At 39.7% G+C, this 23,417-nt stretch overlaps 1 protein-coding gene across 1 annotated transcript in view; it reads left to right on the top strand.

Annotated features, from left to right (window-relative positions):
* The window catches only part of LOC124757760 (neuroligin-1-like), a 189,086-nt gene extending 171,708 nt beyond the window's left edge, over window positions 1-17,378 (top strand). The window contains exon 10 of the mRNA XM_047249076.1: window positions 15,710-17,378. Coding sequence (XP_047105032.1) covers window positions 15,710-15,937 — 228 coding nt within the window. The 3' untranslated portion in view covers window positions 15,938-17,378. The remainder of the gene's footprint in view (window positions 1-15,709) is intronic.
* Window positions 17,379-23,417: the final 6,039 nt, after the last annotated feature.

Here is a 23,417-nt window from a genome sequence, read left to right as displayed (position 1 = left end):
TATTATTAATCTGATACTTTTTTTTTTTTTTTTTTTTTTTTTTTTTTTTTTTTTTTTTTTTTTTTTTTTTTGCACGCTACGAAATAACTTTTAGTTTGGTTTTTCATCCATGTTTATGGGCAGACATTTACTTGCTAGTGAACTTTGTGTTTGGGTCCAAATACAGAAACACTCAGTGGCATGGGAATGGAAGAAACCAAATGATAATCACTTTTTATCTAGTCAAGATAAATTCAGTGTGATATACCATATCTACAAAGATGAGTCACATTTTGAAACTAAATTAATTAAAGAAATTCAAAGAAAATTAATAATGGTGACAAACATCTTGCAAAGAAATGCTTCTGAAAAAAGCAAGTGATTAAGTCATTAAAAAATTAAAACAGTCACCACAGTATTTATCAAAAAAGAATTATTGGTGATAGATATAAACCAGCAGGAAGAAAGACACAGAGTTTATAAATGTAAATAATAAAATAATTGCTCAAAAGTATAGGAAACAATAGATTGCTACTTACCACAAAGATGACACATTAAGTTGCAGACAAGCACAACTAAGAGATACTTACACAAACTTCTGGCCACAGCTTTCATCAGCTAAAGAGAAACACACACTATTAATACACACAAGCAAGCACACCTCATGCACACATTACCACCAACTCTGACATCTGGTTCGAGCTGCTGGAGTTGGCAGTCATGTGTGCATAAGGTGTGCTTGCTTGTGTGCATGAATGGTGTGTGTTTCTCTTTAGCTGATGAAGTCTGTGGCCAAAAGGTTTGTGTAAGTGTCTTTTAACTGTGCTTGCCTGCAACTTAATATTCAACTATGTTGTTGATATTCCTACCTGTAGTTTTCATTGTTTGAAAATAAAGTCTTCACTTATTTAAACATAAATTTGTACCTAATGTACAACCAGTAATTAACCTTTTAAAACTAACCAAGGGCCCACATTTAATGCCAGCAGCACAAGAAAACTCTAGTCAAATAAATAAATAAGTGACTCTTAGAAACATCTTTTTTTAGAAATATACATTTTACTAATCTGTTCCTGAAATAAGATGAGAGTTCATTATGTATCTATAAAAAAAGTTGGCAACTCTAGTCATGTTTCTTGTGAAACTGTCAAGGCTGTAAAAGTGTGTAAGTGAAATCACTCAAAGCCAAGGTGAGTACATTCATATAACTGTCAAATATTTGTGTCATTCAGTTGGCTCACATTGACTGAAACCACTAAAACCCGCAGAGTGAGTGACAAATATTTATATAGCTGACATGGTTGCACAGAGTAAATTCATTCAGCTGTTAAATACCACCACCAACAACAATACCACCACTCTGACAGTTGCCAGCCATTCCACATCAAAATGTCTCTTCCATACAGCTGAGCCACCCACAGATGTCACATCTACAGTGATGACTAGACCTTCTTTAAATATGCCAAGGGAATCACTGTGGCTTTCGCAGATTGAAATTACCATCCCCTCCCTAGCCAGAAACATATTTCCTGTGTCTTGTCTTCCCAGTCACCTATTATCTCCCATATCTCCACTGTCGAGCCACAGAGGAGCACCTCCCCTCCTCTCCCCACCATCACTCAGTTCCACCAAGGACTAAAGCAACTGGATCATATTCTCCACCAGGGCTTCAACTCACTGCATTCCCTGAAATGCGAAATTTCCTCTCCACTATTCTCCCCACCCGTCCCACTGTTGTATTGCACCACCTACCCAACCTACACAACATCCTTGTCTGTCCCTATTCCAACCATGCTCCCAACACATTGCTCCACAGTCCATACCTCAGCAGCAGACCTAGATGCAGGACCTGGCCCATACATCCTCTGTATATGACCTACTCCAGTTCTATCACAAGTATCTCGTAACCCATCAAAGGCAGGGCCATCTGTGAAAGCAGCCATGTGATCTCCCAGGCTAACTGCAACCAATGTGCTGCATTTTACATGGGTGTGCCCACTAACAAGCTGACTCTCCAAATGAAAGACCACCACCAAACTGTAGCCAGGAGACATCAGGACCACTCAGTACACAAACATACCACTGAACAGTGTGCACTCAACTTCAACAACTACACAGCCTTTATCATTTGGATTCTTCCGACCAATACCATGTTTTCTGAACTGCACAGGTGGGAACTCTCCTTGCAACATATTCTTTGTTCCCATAACCCCCTGGCCTCAACTATTCTTAGTTCATGTCCTCCACCTACCTATACCCACTCTTCCCTACTCCCACTCTAGCCCTACACATGCCAACTATCCTGCCAGTGAACCTGTACAGTCGTATTCTCTTCTCTTCTTCTCCTCACTCCCCTTCCACCCCCTCCCCCCCCCCCCTCATCACACAATGCAGCCTCACAATGCTCCATTTAGCATCCCATTATTGTGTTCTCACCACTTTGTGAATGCTCCCACCAGCAGCACTAGAATTTTCCCCCATGCCTTCCTTGCTGTCCCTGCCCGTCCTTGCCCAGCACTCCTTCTATACCCCACTACACACCCCAGGAAAGATAGCTGCTCACTTCAGAAGCAGTCACAGTCAATGCCCAAAGATGACAGTGTGTGTTTAAGTTATGCATGGGTGAATGTGCTTGTCTCTTGTTTTGTCTAAGTCTGATGAAGGACTTAGTTCAATAGCTAATAATATTGAGCAGTGTTTTTTATCTTTTTTAATGTGCCTGTCTGCTACTCAGTGCCTCCTCTATGTAGTGAGTAGCAATCCATTCTTTTCATATTGCAGTTAATACAGTTCTCTTGATCTATTCACTCCTATTTGCCTTTGAAAAATTGAAATCAACACACATGGCAACTCTTGTTTCAAACCTTTATAGAGACTCAAATGTTCCCCACAGTTAAATCTGAGTAAAGTTCTGAGCAATGTGTTGTTACATCAGGTTTTTAAAAGGTCATTCCCCATCTTATAGAACAACAAACAATATCCAAGAAACTTATTTAAAGGTGCCTTGTCATCCTCAGCACTGAGGCATCATCTGAGGCAGATATGGTGCATGTGGTAAGCACACCACTCTCCCAGCCATTGTCAGTTTTCATAACTGGTGTTTCTGCTTGTCAATCAAGGACCTCATCAATGCCCTCACAGGCACTGAGTGCACCCCACTTGCCAATAGCACTCAGCAGATGTGGACAGTGACCCATTCAAGTCCTAACCAAGCCTGACAGCACTTAATTTCAGTGATCTGATGAGAACTGGTGTTACCATTGCATCAAGGCCATTGGCACTACACAAAAATTAAACCAAAATAACAATTATCAACAGAAATATACTCCTGTCAGAGCACAAAAAGATGAATAAGTGCCTCTTTAAAAGTCTCTGATAGAAAAATGGGGAGGCCAGCTACCTCAATTCTCATATCACATTCCTCATTGAATTTTTTCATACTAACATATTCACACCCTTTTAACATAAAAAATTCTAAATCCTTGTACTCAGTCTCTCTCTCTCTCTCTCTCTCTCTCTCTCTCTCTCTCTCTTTCAAGTTAAACTTCATACTTGGCATTTCCCTCTCACTGCCACTGTCTATAAATGTCTCTCTCCCACTGTCTCCTTTTTCTCTCATCGATTTACAGTATATCCCACTGCCACTCCATCCTCTCTCACTTGCCTGTCTCCTTTTGTCTTTCATTGCCACTGCCACTGTTCCACAACACTTCATCTTTTCAAAATTTCTGTGAGGTCCAACTTATTTTTTCCTCTGTACTCACATGTTTAAAATTCTGTACTCCAAAAGCAACCTCATCCTCTGTATCCACATGTTTAAGTTTGCTGGTCATGGAAGGTCCAGACCCCCAAGCCTATATACACTCCTGGAAATTGAAATAAGAACACCATGAATTCATTGTCCCAGGAAGGGGAAACTTTATTGACACATTCCTGGGGTCAGATACATCACATGATCACACTGACACAACCGCAGGCACATAGACACAGGCAACAGAGCATGCACAATGTCGGCACTAGTACAGTGTATATCCACCTTTCGCAGCAATGCAGGCTGCTATTCTCCCATGGAGACGATCATAGAGATGCTGGATTAGTCCTGTGGAACGGCTTGCCATGCCATTTCCACCTGGCGCCTCAGTTGGACCAGCGTTCGTGCTGGACGTGCAGACCGCGTGAGACGACGCTTCATCCAGTCCCAAACATGCTCAATGGGGGACAGATCCGGAGATCTTGCTGGCCAGGGTAGTTGACTTACACCTTCTAGAGCACGTTGGGTGGCACGGGACACATGCGGACGTGCATTGTCCTGTTGGAACAGCAAGTTCCCTTGCCGGTCTAGGAATGGTAGAACGATGGGTTTGATGACGGTTTGGATGTACCGTGCACTATTCAGTGTCCCCTCGACGATCACCAGTGGCGTACGGCCAGTGTAGGAGATCGCTCACCACACCATGATGCTGGGTGTTGGCCCTGTGTGCCTCGGTCGTATGCAGTCCTGATTGTGGCGCTCACCTGCACGGCGCCAAACACGCATACGACCATCATTGGCACCAAGGCAGAAGCGACTCTCATCGCTGAAGACGACACGTCTCCATTCGTCCCTCCATTCACGCCTGTCGCGACACCACTGGAGGCGGGCTGAACGATGTTGGGGCGTGAGCGGAAGACGGCCTAACGGTGTGCGGGACTGTAGCCCAGCTTCATGGAGACGGTTGCGAATGGTCGTCGCCGATACCCCAGGAGCAACAGTGTCCCTAATTTGCTGGGAAGTGGCGGTGTGGTCCCCTACGGCACTGCGTGGGATCCTACGGTCTTGGCATGCATCCGTGCATCGCTGCGGTCCGGTCCCAGGTCGACGGGCACGTGCACCTTCCGCCGACCACTGGCGACAACATCGATGTACTGTGGAGACCTCACGCCCCACGTGTTGAGCAATTCGGCGGTACATCCACCCGGCCTCCCGCATGCCCACTATACGCCCTCGCTCAAAGTCCGTCAACTGCACATACGGTTCACGTCCACACTGTCGCGGCATGCTACCAGTGTTAAAGACTGCGATGGAGCTCCGTATGCCATGGCAAACTGGCTGACACTGACGGCGGCAGTGCACAAATGCTGCGCAGCTAGCGCCATTCGACGGCCAACACCGCGGTTCCTGGTGTGTCCGCTGTGCCGTGCGTGTGATCATTGCTTGTACAGCCCTCTCGCAGTGTCCGGAGCAAGTATGGTGGGTCTGACACACCGGTGTCAATGTGTTCTTTTTTCAATTTCCAGGAGTGTATGTATGGTCTCCATTCATCTCTATGTTTCATTTTCACTGTCTCCTCTTGCTTTTTCTCCCACTACTTCTATTTCCATCCTTCTCTCTTTCTCTTTTGCTGCCACTGTATTCCACTGACTGGTAGTATCTTCTCTCTCTTTGGCTCCAATTGCTATTGTCTTCATTCACCTCTCTTTAACCTTCATTGCCACTCACTCTCTCACCACAATCACTGTCTCCTCTCTCTTCCTCTTTCACTGGCACTTTCTCCTCTCCCCTCTATTGTCATTGTCTTTCTGCTACTCTCTTTCAGCACAAAAAATTGCTATGTTTGCATGCCAAATTTTTTTGTGAAGAAAGTGGAATGAGGATTAAGGCAGCTGGTTCCCCAATTTACTGCCAGAGTCTCTAAAAGAGAAACATATTCTCCTTTCTTGTGCTCCTCGAGTTCACTTTCACAACTTTACATACAAATGCACAACTGAAGTGTCTGATTTGCAATTACAAAGAATTTTGTGTAACAAAATAACTGTTCATAAGGTGCTTATGTTGCCACGGGGCACCATTGAATAATTTCCAGGCCAAGACAGCCTTTATAGGCAAGTAGTGCCTGTTATAAAGAGGCAGCACATCACAAAATTCTATTCGTGGAAAAATTGTAACTAAAAACATAGTTTGGTAAGCACAGATCCCTTGACATGTGTTCACTACATCAGTTACAACTGCATTTATTGAGTATTATTTTATATCTTATGTATGTTAACTTTGAACTTCTGAATCTGGGTAATGGATAGTGAAACAGAAAAAAGTTTCAAGGTTCCTCAAAATATTGTTTTATGAGAATATGACAAAAATGTTGATAATTTCCCATGAACAGAAATTACAGAAGTGTGTGCCCCCACAAACGGTGCTTTTGGCAACCGGAGATCATGACTTTTTGGGTCTATTTGATACTGAATACAGATTTTTTTTAAAACAGAAAAGTGGTGTTTCTGGGTGAATGTCTAAAGAATGTACAATTAAAATTTCAGCCATTTGCTAAGGTTACTTCATCAGATAACTGTAGAACACAGGAAAAAATGGCTAAAACTGGCTTTTGTTATTTTCTGTGTAAATATGGTAACCTTAAACGTCTGTGTCTTGATAACAGAAGAAGATATTACAAAAAGTTTCAAAGCTGCCTGGGAAAATCATCCTAAGGGTATATGGTAAAAATTTTGACCATCTGCCATGAATAGAAGTGATAGATGTGGTCATTCCTACAACTGGTACTTTTAGTAACCAAAGATCATAGGTTTTCAGAGTTTTCTCACCCATGAACAACCTACCTCACGTTCACCATAGAAGACACCTAATTGGAAGGATCCAACCAATTTTCTCAATTTGCCTGGACTGGAGGAAGTGTGTAATGTTTAAATTTTGACACTGTACGGTAGGATAGCTACAGTACGCCCATTCTTCTGAGAAGCATGTGAATTATCACTAGGCCAATGGCAATCCAAAACATTTGATAACTTATCTCTCTGATCAAAGGATCCCAAGATATGATCCCTTGTAAAATCTGTTTTCCGAATTTAGCTTTTTCTAACATATTGGTAAAGTGCACTGTCAAACATGGGCCAATATAAATTAATGAAATATGGCATAATCACATTCAAGGATAAAGTGATCCAAAGTTCAAAATTTATTGAATTTAAATGCTCTTTAACTACAACAGCTTTTCTGTAATTTTTATGACAAATTAAAATGAAACAGACAGACAAAAAGTTAGTAAACTGCTTATTATTTCAAAAGTAATCAACGTAACTGCTAATACATTTGTCCCACTGCGTTACAAGGTAGTTAGTGGCTTCATGGGAAAATGTTTACACACGCCTACAGAACCATGACTGTGCCCAGGCATGCATCTTTTCATCTGAAGCAAACTGACAGCCACAAGCATCTTCCTTCAGGGCTTCAAAAATATTAAAAATGTATGGGCAGAAATCGGGGCTGTAAGGAAGATGTCTAAGAGCTTCCCAGCAAAACTTCTGCAGTGTAGTCACAACAAACTTATACTTTCTCCATGTAGTCCAGGGGTGTCAAGCAGTTGATAATTTTCAAATCCACAATTTTTCCCCAGTTTTAATAGGAAAATTATTTCCATTTTACTTTTTTATTAATTTTGAGACTAAACAATCCTTTTCCAAACTTTATATTGATAATTATCAGAGATTCATAATTAGTTACAAGTTATATCACACATACAATTAAAATATTTTTAAAATATTAAATAATGTATTTTTATTTACGTGCAATAAGAAATACAAAACAAAAATTATAAATTCTGCTCTTACAAATACATATACAGTGTAGCTTTTTGATTAAGGGAAACAAACTAGAAATTTATCATGATAAAAATGAATAAATCATTTCTGTAAATTTTCTTTTTCTGACAAAATCTTTGAGGCATCACTCAACATATGTGCTCTTTTCATTTCTAATTCCTTGATTTCAGCTTTCTTTCATTTGTTCATCCTCTTCTGTTTCACCTTCCTTTTCTTATGTTTCATATTTTCTTTGGGCAAAGAATGTGCATTGCAAAACCAGTGCATAAAACTTTTGTCAATGTTGAAATTGTCGACTCCATTTGTATCTTGGACTGTGTCAATAGGGCTTTTTCCTGTTTGATTTTCAACTACAATTTCAGAATTTGCAGAAAAGCCTCATTCAACAGAAGCATTTCCATATGGATTATTAATATAATTTGCACAACATTTCAGAAATTTAAGTGTGGCTTTGAAAATAAATTGATTATATTAAGCCAGAATTTATCAAGATGATTTTCACTTATCTTATAACATTTCATCTCGTCTTCAGTGCTTTTTTTCTCTGCAGATCTCCACAAATTCAAGTATGACATGGTCTGCCCATGGTCTGCCTTAGAACCCTATTTTGTGGTTTAATGTGATTTCTCGATTCAAGCAGGAAACTGCGCATGTTGAGTTGTGTCTGAGTGGTGATCTTTTCCGTGAATTCTCTACTATGCCAATAATTCATGGTCACATATTTTCCTTTAGCAATAATATTTCCTCTTCAGATACATAGTACTTCACACAGAAATGGAGCCATCAGGACATCACTCTGAAAACTGAGTAAATATGGTGCCAACAAACATGCTGTTGAACTGAAGAATGTCAGTTACGCAGCTAGCAATTTGTCCCTGACAGGTTCAGAAACAACTCTGAAACTTGATGACTGAGGAATAGTTTTTGATTTATTTATCTCTTGGTAACATAAGTTCAAATGTGTTCAAGAATTTCCACAGCTTTTTCAGCAGCATTGGCATTTTTGACTCATCACACTCCACAGAATGACTTAGAGAAAGATGAAGATATGTTTGTCTCAGTGTATTGTGACCTTTGTGCAGATGAATCATGAAATAAATAATAAAGCACTCTCAAAAATAACACAATTTTCTGATTAGTTTTTGGATATTTCTGTTTTTAAAGAGCCATGTAGTATGTACAAAGTGCAGGTACAAAATTGTAGCAGTTGTAGACAACTGAAGGAGTCTTTTAGTTCCTTGTCTAAGTCATTCAAAAGTTTTAAACTCACCTTTGGTCTGTCCATTAACAATTGCAAAATTTTTGGGGGTTTTCCAAATCCCGTGATCTTTTTACACCTTCAAGAAAATCATTTGCCTTGTAAATTTAAGAAAAAGAGAATTAAAGAATATGTATTTTTTAATGATTTGTCATGGTCCCAAAATTGTACATATAAATCCATCTGAGTTTTTGAGAAACCATATTTGTACTTTCATTAAATACGAGTGTGATCATTTCACATTTGTCGGTCAGGTCAGCAAGTTCACAAGTCATGTATGATGTCAATCTGTATACAATGCTGTAGCAAAGTTTTGATTTTTGCAATTGCATTTTCTTTGCAATTTGACTTTCCAGAAATAATGAAGGGGATAACACTACACAGTCTGATGAGCTCTGACCTGACAAATGACTCCTGATGGTGCACAAACACCACAAAATTTTAGGTCATGTAACACCATCTGACAGTAAATATTCGTATAGTCATCTGTCGTTTGTTTATTTCTTTCAAATAGTCTTTGTATGTTGCTGGCAGTACAGTTAGCCTTTTGCCACTGAGCAGTGTGACAGCAGTGCACAAGTAGCAGCATTACTGCATTTACTAGGCAATCTTCTATTTTAATAACTGTTTAAATTTTGTGTCAAATTGTTTGTGCTCTCTGTAGATTAGTTCAGACATTCTTTGCACAAGAGTATTTTGCATGGATAGGAACTGTGACTGCTGTGTTCGGGTGCGGGCTGAGTTGGCATCCCTTCGCTCCCAGCTTCAGGCAGTGTTGGCTTCAGTCACACAGCTTGAGACTGTTGCCAATGGGCATCACTGTGGGGGTCCGGACGGGGGTTTGTCGGGTACGGCCAGCTCGTCCCACACATCCCCCGATCGGACTACAACTGTGGTTCCCCAGGATACTGCCCACATTGAGGCTGACCCCTCACCCGTGGTAGAGTGGGAGATCATCTCGAGGTGTGGCAGGGGGCAAAAGACATTCTGAACAGCTGAACGGAAGGCCTCTCCAGTTTGTCTGACGAACCAGTTTCAGGCTCTCTTTCCAGCTGATACTGATCTTTGGCCGTACATGGCTGCTTGTCCTGTTCCAGAGGTTGCCCCTCAGTCTGCAAGATCTGGGTGGTTGCAGAGGTTGGGCTTACTGGTAGTTGGGAGCTCCAACGTCAGGCGCGTAATGAGGCCCCTTACGGATATGGCTGCAAGGAAGGGGAAGAAAACCAATGTGCACTCATTGTGCATACCAGGGGGAGTCATTCCAGATGTGGAAAGGGTCCTCCCAAATGCCATGTAGGGTACAGGGTGCACCTATCTGCAGGTGGTCGCTCATGTTGGCACCAATGATGTGTGTCGCTATGGATCGGAGGAAATCCTCTCTGGCTTCCGGCGGCTATCTGATTTGGTGAAGACTGCCAGTTTCCCTAGCGGGATGAAAGCAGAGCTCACCATCTGCAGCATCGTCAACAGGACTGACTCCGGACCTTTGGTACAGAGCAAAGTGGAGGGTCTGAATCAGAGGCTCAGATGGTTCTGCGACCGTGTGGGCTGCAGATTCCTCAACTTGCGCCATAGTGTGGTGGGGTTTCGGGTTCCGCTGGATAGGTCAGGGGTCCATTACACACAGCATGTGGCTACATAGGTAGCAGGGGTTGTGTGGCATGGACTGGGTGGATTTTTAGGTTAGATGGCCTCGAGCAAGTACAGAAAGGGCAACAGCCTCAAAGGGTGCGGGGGAAGATCAGGACATGCGGGGACCAAGCAGCAATCTGTATTGTAATTGTAAACTGTTGAAGCTGCGTTGGTAATGTACCGGAATTTCAAGCGCTGATAGAAAGCACCAAAGCTGAAATCATTATAGGTACGCAAAGCTGGCTGAAGACAGAGATAAATTCTGCTGAAATTTTTACAAAGGCACAGATGGTGTTTAGAAAGGATAGATTGCATGCAACCAGTGGTGGCGTGTTTGTCGCTGTTAGTAGTAGTTTATCCTGTAGTGAAATAGAAGTGGATAGTTCCTGTGAATTATTATGGGTGGAGGTTATACTCAACAACCAAGCTAGGTTAATAATTGGCTCCTTTTACTGACCTCCTGACTCAGCAGCATTAGTGGCAGAACAACTGAGAGAAAATCTGGAATACATTTCACATAAATTTCCTCAGTATGTTATAGTCTTAGGTGGAGATTTCAACTTACCAGATATAGACTGGGACACTCAGATGTTTTGGATGGATGGTAGGGACAGAGCATCGAGAGACATTATACTGAGTGCACTATCCAAAAATTATGTCGAGCAATTAAACAGAGAATCAACTCATGGAGATAACATCTTGGACCTACTGATAACAAACAGACCCAAACTTTTCGACTCTGTAAGTGCAGAAGATGGAGTCAGTGATCATAAGGCCATTGCAGCATCCCTGAATATGGAAGTAAATAGGAATATAAAAAAAAGGGAGGAAGGTTTATCTGTTTAGCAAGAGTAATAGGAGGCAGATTTCAGACTACCTAACAGATCAAAATGAAAATTTCTGTTCTGATGCTGACAATGTTGAGTGTTTGTGGAAAAAGTTCAAGGCAATTGTAAAATGTGTTTTAGACAGGTATGTGCCGAGTAAAACTGTGAGGGACAGGAAAAACCCACCGTGGTTCAACAACAAAGTTAGGAAACTACTGCGAAAGCAAAGAGAGCTTCACTGCAAGTTTAAATGCAGCCAAAACCTCTCAGACAAACAGAAGCTAAACCATGCCAAAGTTAGCGTAAGGAGGGCTATGCGTGAAGCAGTCAGTGAATTCTAAAGTAAAATTCTATGTACCGACTTGACAGAAAATCCTAGGAAGTTCTGGTCTTACGTTAAATCAGTAAGTGGATTGAAGCAGCATATCCAGACACTCTCGGATGATGATGGCATTGAAACAGAGGATGACACACATAAAGCTGAAATACTAAACACCTTTTTCCAAAGCTGTTTCACAGAGGAAGACCGCACTGCAGGTCCTTCTCAAAATCCTCGCATGAACTAAAAAATAGCTGACATCGAAATAAGTGTCCAAGGAATAGAAAAGCAACTGAAATCACTCAACAGAGGAAAGTCCACTGGACCTGATGGGATACCAATTTGATTCTACACAGAGTATGCGAAAGAACTTTCCCCCCTTCTAACAGTCTTGTATCACAAATCTCTAGAGGAATGGAAGGTTCCAAATGATTGGAAAAGAGCACAGGTAGTCCCAGTTTTCAAGAAGGGTCATCGAGCAGATGTGCAAAACTATAGGCCTAGATCTCTCACATCAATCTGTTGTAGAATTTTAGAACATGTTTTGTACTCATGTATTATGTCATTTCTGGAAACCCAGAATCTACTCTTGAGGAATCAACATGGATTCTGGAAACAGCGATCGTGTGAGACCCAATTCACTTTATTTGTTCATGAGACCCAGCAAATATTAGATACAGGCTCTCAGGTAGATGCCATTTTTCTTGACTTTCAGAAGGCATTCAATACAGTTCCGCACTGTCGCCTGATAAACAAAGTAAGAGCCTATGGAATATCAGACCAACTATGTGGCTGGATTGAAGAGTTTTTAACAATCAGAACACAGCATGTTGTTCTCAATGGAGAGACGTCTACAGACATTAAAGTAACCTCTGGCATGCCACAGTGGAGTGTTATGGGACCATTGCTTTTCACAATATATATAAATTACCTAGTATATGGCGTCGGAAGTTCCATGCGGCTTTTCGCGGATGATGCTGTAGTATACAGAGAAGTTGCAGCATCAAAAAATTGTAGCAAAATGCAGGAAGATCTGCAGCAGATAGGCACTCGGTGCAGGGAGTAGCAACTGACCCTTAACATAGACAAATGTAATGTATTGCAAATACATAGAAAGAAGGATCCTTTACAGTATGATTATATGATAGTGGAACAAACACTGGTAGCAGTTACTTCTGTAAAATATCTGGGAGTATGCGTATGGAATGATTTGAAGTGAAATGATCATATAAAATTAATTGTTAGTAAGGTGGGTGCCAGGTTGAGATTCATTGGGAGAGTCCTTAGAAAATGTAGTCCATCAACAAAGGAGGTGGCTTGCAAAACACTCGTTCGACCAATACTTGAGTATTGCTCACCAGTGTGGGATTTGTACCAGGTCAGGTTGACAGAGGAGATAGAGAAGATCCAAAGAAGAGCGGTGCATTTTGTCACAGGGTTATTTGGTAAGCGTAATAGTGTTATGGAAATGTTTAGCAAACACGAGGGGCAGACTCTGCAAGAGAGGTGCTCTGCATTGTGGTGTAGCTTGCTGTCCAGGTTTTGAGAGGGTGCGTTTCTGGATGAGGTATCGAATATATTGCTTCCCCCTACTTATACCTCCCGAGGAGATCACGAATGTAAAATTAGAGAGATTCGAGTGCGCACGGAGGCTTTCCGGCAGTCGTTCTTCCCACGAACCATACGTGACTGGAACAGGAAAGGGAGGTAGTGAGAGTGGCATGTAAATTGCCCTCTGCCACATACCATTTGGTGGCTTGCAGAGTGAAACTTTAGAAGAATGTAGATGTAGATGACTGCATTGCACACTGATTCCCTGGACCATTCTGTGGCTTTGAATATATCACTTTGTCTGATACTGGACCTCCTTTTAAAAACAACACACTCTATATTAGCTAATAAATAATACAAATTTACAAATTAATAAATTGTACTTCAGACTAAAAATGATTTATAATATTTCTCTAAATTGGGATGAAACACCCACCTTCCTCCTATAGAAAAAATAAATAAATAAAATAAAAAATAAATAACGAAGAACCCTGTGCAACTGAATATTTCTTCCCACCCTCACTTTCTTCCCTAGTCTGGATCTAACCTATACCACCACATATTTTAAGAATGCGAGTGAGGGGTCTCATATGCACAATTGAGTAGAATCCTGAGTGCATAAGAGAGCAAATATGAGTCTCAAGTCTCAGTCTGTACGTTCTTCAAACTCACTGTCATCGTTTACAACTTACCTCACACTTACCAAGTAACCAACAGTCAAACCCGGTTGCAGTTGCAAGTTGCCTAACACCTTCCAAGAGCAACAAAATTTTATTTTCTATATTTTATGTAATTATTGACCAAATTTAGAAATTCAAAATTCTGTCGTAATCTACTCATTAAGATATATATTCATATGTTGAAGGTTTCACACAAAAAGTCAAATATTATAGTTAGAAATTGTGCACATAACTCATGGCACGTAAATTACTCAGACTATACTCATCCAGAATATGAGAATTAGACTTTCAATTAACTATACACCTTCTTTAAAACCTTCGCTGCTAACTACAACAATCTAACAGTAAGCATTACAACAGGCTTAATGCAATTTTGGACATTGTGCTAAACTGAATATGAACATACCTATAAAACGCTTTTACAAAACTTATGTCCAGTCCGCAGCTTGTGGTTTTGCGGTAGCGTTCTTGCTTCCCGCGCACGGAGTCCCGGGTTCGATTCCCGGTGGGGTCAGGGATTTTCTCTGCCTCGAGATGACTGGGTGTTGTGTGTCTTTCATCATCATTTCAGCCTCATTCACTCGCAAGTTGTCATAGCGGTGTTAAAGAACATGTGGAGCGGTGGCCGAACTGTCCCGCGAGGGGTCTCCTGGCCACCAATGCCATATGCTCATTAACAAAACTTATTACTCCCATGTATTTCTACCATAGTAGCTGACATGTACTTTATGCCAGACTTCAAAGAAATGAATTCTTCCACCTCTCCCCACCTCTCTTGCGGTACCAGTACCACGAATCAGCTTCCTCGGATCTCGGATCCCCACCACATGCAACAACTCAACAGGTATAAAACAATTATGAATTATTGTATAAATATTGAATTACCAACATATGTTATGTGTGTGACATCTAGATTCCCCTTTGAATATCTGCATCTTATTTGAAATACCACAGATGGTTTAAACTCATAATGTGTCACTATGGGTATGGTACCAAAAAACTTTTAAAAATACAGATTTTTAAATAAAATACAAGTTTTTTCCTGGTTTTGAAAATTCCTGGCTCTTTCTAGGTTTTTAGGATTTCAAGGTTCACTGTACGCCCTGAGTCTGACTCTCTCCAGATGTAATTTCCATATTTCATGGCTATCAGTTTGCTTCAGACAAAGAGGTGCATGCCTGGATACAATCATAGTTCTGTAGGCAACTGCAAACAGTTTTCCATAAAGGTATTGACCATATTGTCTCACAGTCGAATGAATATATTAATAGTTATGCTGATTACTTTTGAAATAATAAACAGTTTACTTACTTCTTTCCATTTGACTGACCCTTATGTATGGCCATCATCATCAGATATATCACTCTTGCTAAACTGCTTTAACAAGACAGACATATCTGGTATAATCACACAGAGTGAAACTAGTCATAAATAAAAATAAAACTTCTGCAATAAAAGCCTGTTTTTAAATTCAACAAATATAAATTAAGAAATTTTGTGAACACCAAAGTCATCCAAAAGATTAGTAATTGTACTTGAAAACATTTTAGAACTGAAGGTCTGACTGTAGAGTTTAGCTTTTGCAAGACGTCTCTTCTCTTCATTTGATACATACATCCCAAATAGGAATTAGTAGTCTAATTCAGCTGCAAAAGCTTGCAAATTAAAGTTTTATAGCTATAAACTTCTAACTAATGTTGTCTAAGTAATTAATTTATTTGATTTTGAAGGCTCTTCAGAAATAAAGATTACAAGCCTACTTATTCTTGGGCTTTTGAAATATTTTCACAATAAAGTCTAGCTATCCTGTAAACAGCATACTATCTGTGGTCTGAAATTCTACAGACTGACTCTACATATTATCTTGTTACAGATACCCCTGGCTGGTAATGAGATGCCTCTGCGAGAATTCCGCTCGTCGCCGTCCAAGCGCTGCTGCCCAGGTGCCAGCACCATTGCTGGAAGTGGGTCCATCCCTGATCCACCGCCACCTCCCAAGAATCATCCTCCAGCCCCAGGAATCCTCCGTCAAGTTGGTGGTGGCATGCCAACTCCTGCAACAGCAAAGAAACGTGTTCAGATACAAGAGATTTCTGTCTGATAGTTTGAGTAATCGATCTCGGCCCCCCAAGTCTTTCAGTTGACATTGCAGACATGGATTACACAGCAGAATTTGCCCTTCTGTGTTATTCCAAATGGATTTAATGCATCAAAAAGGCCACAGAGCACATTGTGTGAAACTTAGATTAATGTGCTTTCCTGTATGATTATGACAAGCCTTGAATATCAGGCCTACTTCATTTTAGAACATTTTTCTATAATGCAATTTGGTGAATTATCATTTTGGAATTGTCTCCTAATTTGTTTTTTATGTTCTGTCATTCAGAAACATGTTGCATTTCGTAATATCAGACTACAATGAATTAATATTGAAATCATTATTATCGGACAATGGTGGATACAAATTCCAGAAAATATTACATGAGTGGATTTATGTCTTTTGCCATAATTTATCTGATCAGCTGAGTGTCAGAAATATGTGCAGAGAAACATCCAGACTAGTGCAGGTACTGTAGGGAAATGAGCGTTACAACCAGAAATGTGAGACTGTGGTAACAGCAGTTGTTCTACAGTGTGAAAGCAGTGATGTGATTTTTGTTCTGCTGCTCAACTATACTACTACACAGAAAATCAAGTGCAGCACATACTGTGATGTTGAGCAAGGTTTTCTTTTCATTCAATTAAAATAGATTCTGAAGACAAACCATTTTCATTTCCTAAGCAGCAGGAAGCAGTGACTCCCCATCAGAGGAAAAAGTGGGGGCTGCAAACTTCTAGATGTCTTTCTCTATCTTCACTTTTTGTATGTTGATAATAGTATTACTGATTGCTCTAATGTGACAACTGTCAACACAAATGTTTACAATCAAGATTCACAAATGTTCCATGCATCCTCTTTGAAGACTTATTTTTATTTCTTCACTGAAACTGCACAATAAATTAGGCACAAACAGAAAAATACCAATAATAATAACAACAGTGATAACTGATTACAAAGCAGTTCAACAATAAATTCTTATTCAGCAACAGTAAAAGGTATGTTTCAGTGAACATATTCTTATGTGAGGCAACATTCATGAGCTATTTTGTGATATTCCTAAGTCACCAAAACTGTACAAATGTTGAAAGGATCAAAACTGCACTAAGCACATCACTGATCCAATTCAGATGAAATGATACCTTTTATCATCAGCCTTTTGTCATCCCGTGATTATGTTAATAATAATTATTACTATTATTGTTGTTGTTGCAACACATTATGTGGCTATTGTTCTTCTTGAAAGACCTCATGTATTGTACTCCCTAAAGTCGCTGTGTAATAGTACTGTACATCAATTTCATGCATTTTAAAGGCATTTCTTTCTTTCCTTGCTTCTCAAATTTCCAGCCCCTCTCATTTGTACTTCCTTTCCTCCCCTCACTCCTCCCACCCTCAATCCCTTTCTGCTTCACTCCTCTCTCTCTCTCTCTCTCTCTCTCTCTCTCTCTCTCTCTCTCTCTCTCTCTCCCCCCCCCCCCCTCCTTCCCCCGCCCTCTCTCTCTCTCTCTCTCTCTCTCTCTCTCTCTCTCTCTCTCTCTCTCTCTCTCTCTCTCCCCCTCTCCCTCCCCCTCTCTCGCCCTCCTCCCCCCTCTCTCTTTCTCTCTCCCTCTCCTCCCCCCGCTCCATCTCTCTCTCTCTCTCTCTCTCTCTCTCTCTCTCTCTCTCTCTCTCTCTCTCTCTCTCTCTCTCTCTCACTCACTCACTCACTCACACACACACACACACACACACACACACACACACACACAAAAAAAACTCTCTAAGCTCAGCTACACCCCTGCAATATTTCATGCCCTGGTAAAAATGGTAAAAAAAGAGCGTAACCATGCTCAGTAATACATCTGATATATTCCTGTTGCATAGCCATAAACAACATTTTATTAATGACATGTTTTTCAAACCAATTTACATCAGAAATGGCTTTTAAAGTGGCCAGTACATCACTGCCTCTAATGTAATTAACATCCGAGCAACCTTTAATGCATTTTGCTCTGAGAAATTGTAAACACTAAATAAAACTTTATATTTTCCAGTGTATAATTATCAGGTCTTTATTTGTTGCTTGAGCAAAACAGAATAATGTGTTGCATATGAAATTTCAATAATCTTCAATGAAATAAGTGTGTATTTGTGTCCAAAACTTGGTAATTTTTGTGCAAAAAATATAAATAAAAATGTTATGATGCATAAGACAAATGTGTCTTATGTAACAAAATAAAATATAATTAGTAGCCTTACAATAAATTACCAATGAGTTTAGCCATTTCCAAGCAAGTTTTATCTACAAATATTTTGTTAGAGTGCTTTTGAGATCTATGAAATGTTTTGCGTTGAAGGAACAGTCATGTATATTCAAATCCCTGGATAGGTGGCTGAGTGTATGACTGCCTGCACTAATACCAGAGAAAGTGACTAAGCGATCTGCCACTAATAATGTCTGATTACTTACATACCAAGAAAACAGACAACAACTGGATCAGTAAACAAGGGAATTCTTTGTTGCATTTAGAAATTGTTTCTCAGTGGCAAAAATTAAAAATAATGCTTCGTGTACAATTTGCAGTTCTGAAAGAAGAATTACATATTCAGAATATTAACTTTGTGAAAATATACTACAACTAGCTTTCCCAGTGACTGAAAGACAATTAATTATTCAGTAACAGAGGAGAGCCTTATGAACTGAAGAAGAGAGATTCTTGTTATTATGAATTTCTTGCACACACATAAATGTGGCACATGTCCTAAGACTACAAATAAATTGACTCATTCTTTTAAACAGAATTACTACATTTTTATTAAGCATTATTCCACTTTACCTTTGATATCATAACAAATCTGTAACATCTAATTTCATATTCATAAATAAGGAAAAAAAGTCATCTCGTTTATATGCTAGAAATTTACTTTGATTTATTTGGTACTTTATATGATTCCTGAGTAAAGTAACACATAATTTTCAACACAGATCTTTTCTCTGTCAAGTACTGCAGAAATCTGATTTCATTGTCTACCCAACCATTGTCCTTTAATGTCAATGAACTATTTCGGATGGTCAGTCCTGATATTCTTTTAGACAAGTGTAAGAAGTAGCAAAAGAGCTTGGAACACTTTATTTTATTTTATTTGAGAATTACTACAATATACAAAACAACATCTGAAACATAATTCCACATAAAATGTTATCATAACATACTTATTTACTTAACTGGCAACACGAACCACAGTCATTTCAATGACTGACTTCTCAGCCTCATCCATTGGGCTCAGTCACTGGCAGTATTCTCATGGGCCCACATGATCTCCAGATCTTTCTTGATTCAATCCATCCACCGCAGTTCTAGTCTCACTCCTTGCATCTTCCCTTCAAGCACTGCCTTTGCCTGTCAGTACATGACCCAGCCATTAAGTTATTCTGCTCTTTACTACAGCTGTCACATCTGGTTCATTAAACATCCTGTGTTTCTTCTTCTTCTAAAAATTCCATTTTTTAACAGAGGTCAGAAAATTTTTTTTTATAACATAAGGCAGATAATAACTTGGAAATGAAAATATATAATTAATTAAAATATAAAAAGATTTAATTAATAACTTCATCTAATATTAAAAACTATTCTCATAGTCTCCTGGACAATCTTTTTGGAAGAGAAATAGGAAAGCTCACCTTTTAAATGAAACAGCATGACTGACAGTGTACCCTCTGTTTAAATGTTTCTAATTTTGTGTAGGAATGTATTTAACTGTTCCAGTCATTCAGTGCTAAGATGAAGTAAGACTGAATGTTAATCACAGATAGAAGTGAATTGGGAGAAAAAGTAAACTTAGTGACTATGGTTGAGCATTTCAGTATTTTTGTTTCTTTACACATGGCAGTCAGCAATATTCAAAGCACTACTTGTTCACAGCAAACATTTTACAGTTTCAACCTGCAAAGATTCATATTACATAACTTCACATAGACACTAATGACAGTCTGCCACCAGAATTAGATATTATTAAGCATACACTAAATGAAACCCTTGCCTGGATCCAGTAACATTACGAGGTGCATTCAAGTTCTAAGGCCTCCAATTTTTTTTCTCCGGACTGGAAAGAGATAGAAACATGCACATTGTTTTAAAATGAGGCCGCGTTCATTATCAATACGTCCCAGAGATGGCAGCACCATACGGCAGATGGAATTTTACCGCCAGCAGTGAGAATGAGAACTGTTTTAAATACTTAAAATGGCGATGTTTTCCTTACTTGAACAGCATGCACTCATTCGTTTTCTGAATTTGCGTGGTGTGAAACCAATTGAAATTCATTGACAGTTGAGGGAGACATGTGGTGATGGAGCTATGGATGTGTCAAAAGTGCGTTCGTGGGTGCGACAGTTTAATGAAGGCAGAACATCGTGTGACAACAAACCGAAACAACCTCGGGCTCGCACAAGCCGGTCTGACGACATGATCGAGAAAATGGAGATAATTGTTTTGGGGGATCGCCGAATGACTGTTGAACAGATCGCCTCCAGAGTTGGCATTTCTGTGGGTTCTGTGCACACAATCCTGCACGATGACCTGAAAACGCGAGAAGTGTCATCCAGGTGGGTGCCACGAATGCTACGGACAACCACATGGCTGCCCGTGTGGCATGTTGCCAAGCAATGTTGACGCACAACGACAGCACGAATGGGACTTTCTTTTCGTCGGTTGCGACAATGGATGAGACGTGGATGCGATTTTTCAATCCAGAAACAAAGCGCCAGTCAGCTCAATGGAAGCACACAGATTCACCGCCACCAAAAAAATTTCGGGTAACCGCCAGTGCTGAAAAAATGACGGTGTCCATGTTCTGGGACAGCGAGGACATAATCCTCACCCATTGCATTCCAAAGGGCACTTTGGTAACAGGTGCATCCTACGAAAATGTTTTGAAGAACAAATTCCTTCCTGCACTGCAACAAAAACGTCTGGGAAGGGCTGCGCGTGTGCTGTTTCACCAAGACAACGCACCCGCACATCGAGCTAACGTTACGCAACAGTTTCTTCGTGATAACAACTTTGAAGTGATTCCTCATGCACCCTACTCACCTGACCTGGCTCCTAGTGACTTTTGGCTTTTTCCAACAATAGAAGACATTCACCAGCCGTGCTGCTATTGCCTCAGCGATTTTCCAGTGGTCAAAACAGACTCCTAAACAAGCCTTCGCTGCTGCCATGGAATCATGGCATCAGCATTGTGAAAAATGTGTACGTCTGCAGGGCGATTACATCGAGAAGTAACGCCAGTTTCATCGATTTCGGGTGAGTAGTTAATTAGAAAAAAAATCGGAGGCCTTAGAACTTGAACGCACCTCGTACAAGCTAATCTGGAATTAACACAGAGCACTAACCCTCCTTCATTGTGGAGGAGAAAATATGTTGTGAAAGGTTAAAAAAGGTGGACAGGTGACTCAGATCTCAGGAAGAGTGAGACCCAAATATAGTGAGAATGAGGACAGACCAAGATCTACTACACATTTCACCTCCTGAAAGTAAGTATTGGCTGGCAATTCTGTGTCGTGATTTATTTGTTTTTGTGTGAATTTTCCTTTGATACAATTAAGTGACCCTAGATTTACCTCTGTAGAGTTTAGCTATTTCCTTGCAAATTTTGTCTAGAATAAAATTCAATTTTTGTTGGAGAGGTATTAAAACTGACAAAATGTTTTACATTGAATAAACAGTAATTTGTATTTAAACCTCTGTTTAGGAGACCAGGCATATTACTTCCTGCTCTGATAGCATGACTAACCAGTCTGTTCATAACATTTTTTTGTTATTTAAATGTACAGAGAATGACAGTGATGGGCCAAAAACAACAAAGCTCTCTATTGATCTTAGAAAGTATGTTTCTCTTTTGTGAAAACACGGAAGTATTCATTCATTAAAATTGTGTTGAATGGAGAGACACAAAATATGTAGTCTCACAATGTGAAGTAGATAACTGCACTTTTGCAGAGGTATCTTCAAAGATCTTGGAGTCTTAGACACACTAACCAGTGCATTTATTCTGTAATGCTATTTTGTAATAATAAAAACAGTTTTAGTTGAACTGTTATTTACACATAGCCAAAAAGAGAAACAAAAATTATGTTCAAGTGGTCTATTACACTTTGTCCAGAGTTCATGGTGGAATTCCATATTCTGGTGTTTTTTAAGCTTCCATTAGGCATTAAAAAAGTGAGAATCCCTGCACATCCAAAGAAAATTCCTGATTAGTCATTTGTCTATAGGTAATTATTTTGTTATGTAAACTGCTAGCCATTAAAATTTCAACACCAAGGAGGATACTAAATAATGATTTTACTTATTGTGCATAAACAGTTGAATAGGAATAACTTGCTGTAAAATCTGTATGTGAATGAGGGTTTTGATGGTTTGAAATTTAGTACACAGAGCTGTCACTTCTGGTGCCATTAACAGTTCTAACTGAACAGCATTATGTTACACTGAATTTGGATATGAAATACAGCTATGTCATATCAAATTTTTTATCCTTTCTAGAGTTTTATGTATGCTTCCTAGGGGAAATAGGAATCTAGTATGCTAAAAGTTTGTAGTGGAGGAATTTCCATCTTTTTTACTTGTGATAAGTGACACTGTTGGCTTTACAGGAATTATTTTAGGGAAGGTTAGATTAATTTAGTGTAAGTAATTAGGATAATTTTCTTGTACTGAATTATGAAAGGAAATTAATCTCTTTATAATGAGTACAACTAACAAAGCCTGAGTCACATTAAGATTTAATCAACTAAACAGATGGAATTACAGTTTGTGTCACTGCTCTCTTGTCGGCTGTCTATAGTATGCTGTTGGTAGCGATTTTTGGGGCCCATAGGGGTGAAGCCAGGTGGAAGGGTGACTGTTCTGTAGCACTGGCAAACATCTTCATTTTCTGCTCCCCCCCCCCCCCCCCCCCCTGTGAAACATCTCTCAGGAAAAGATCCTTGGGGTGTGGGCATCCTGAAATTCGTAGTTGTCTCTTCTTTTCTTTCTTCTCCAACTGGAGTACCATGATTATCCTCCCTCTTTCCAAATGCAACATTTTCCATCAATGGGACCCTTCTCGTATCCATTTAGGTAAAGCCTGTTTTCACAGAACTGCCCAAGAGGTAACACACACTAATTTCTAGCTACAGTTGATAAATAGCAGAAATAATAAATAAGTTTAATATTCATCTGATGTTCTTCTAGTCATAAAAAAAAACATAGGGCACTAATACTGAATAGTGAAAAGAAAAGGGTCTGTTTTGTCAGCCCCCTTTGTGACTAGTGTACACATGCAAAGAAAGATGGTGTAAAACTCACTGAGACTGAGAATTTGCCATAAATATAATATACTATGAGAATTTATATTCATATTAAATGAATGGTCACTTTTGATAACGTACATCAACCTTGATCAAATTGACATGAGGTCAAGTACATGGCCATGCTTAGTGGTTCTGGATTGTTTT

Source organism: Schistocerca piceifrons, chromosome 1, assembly GCF_021461385.2.
Source record: "Schistocerca piceifrons isolate TAMUIC-IGC-003096 chromosome 1, iqSchPice1.1, whole genome shotgun sequence".
In the NCBI taxonomy this organism is placed as follows: Eukaryota; Metazoa; Arthropoda; class Insecta; order Orthoptera; family Acrididae; genus Schistocerca; species Schistocerca piceifrons.
Note: the sequence above shows the minus strand (reverse complement) of the source record. Positions and strands in the feature narration are given on the sequence as shown.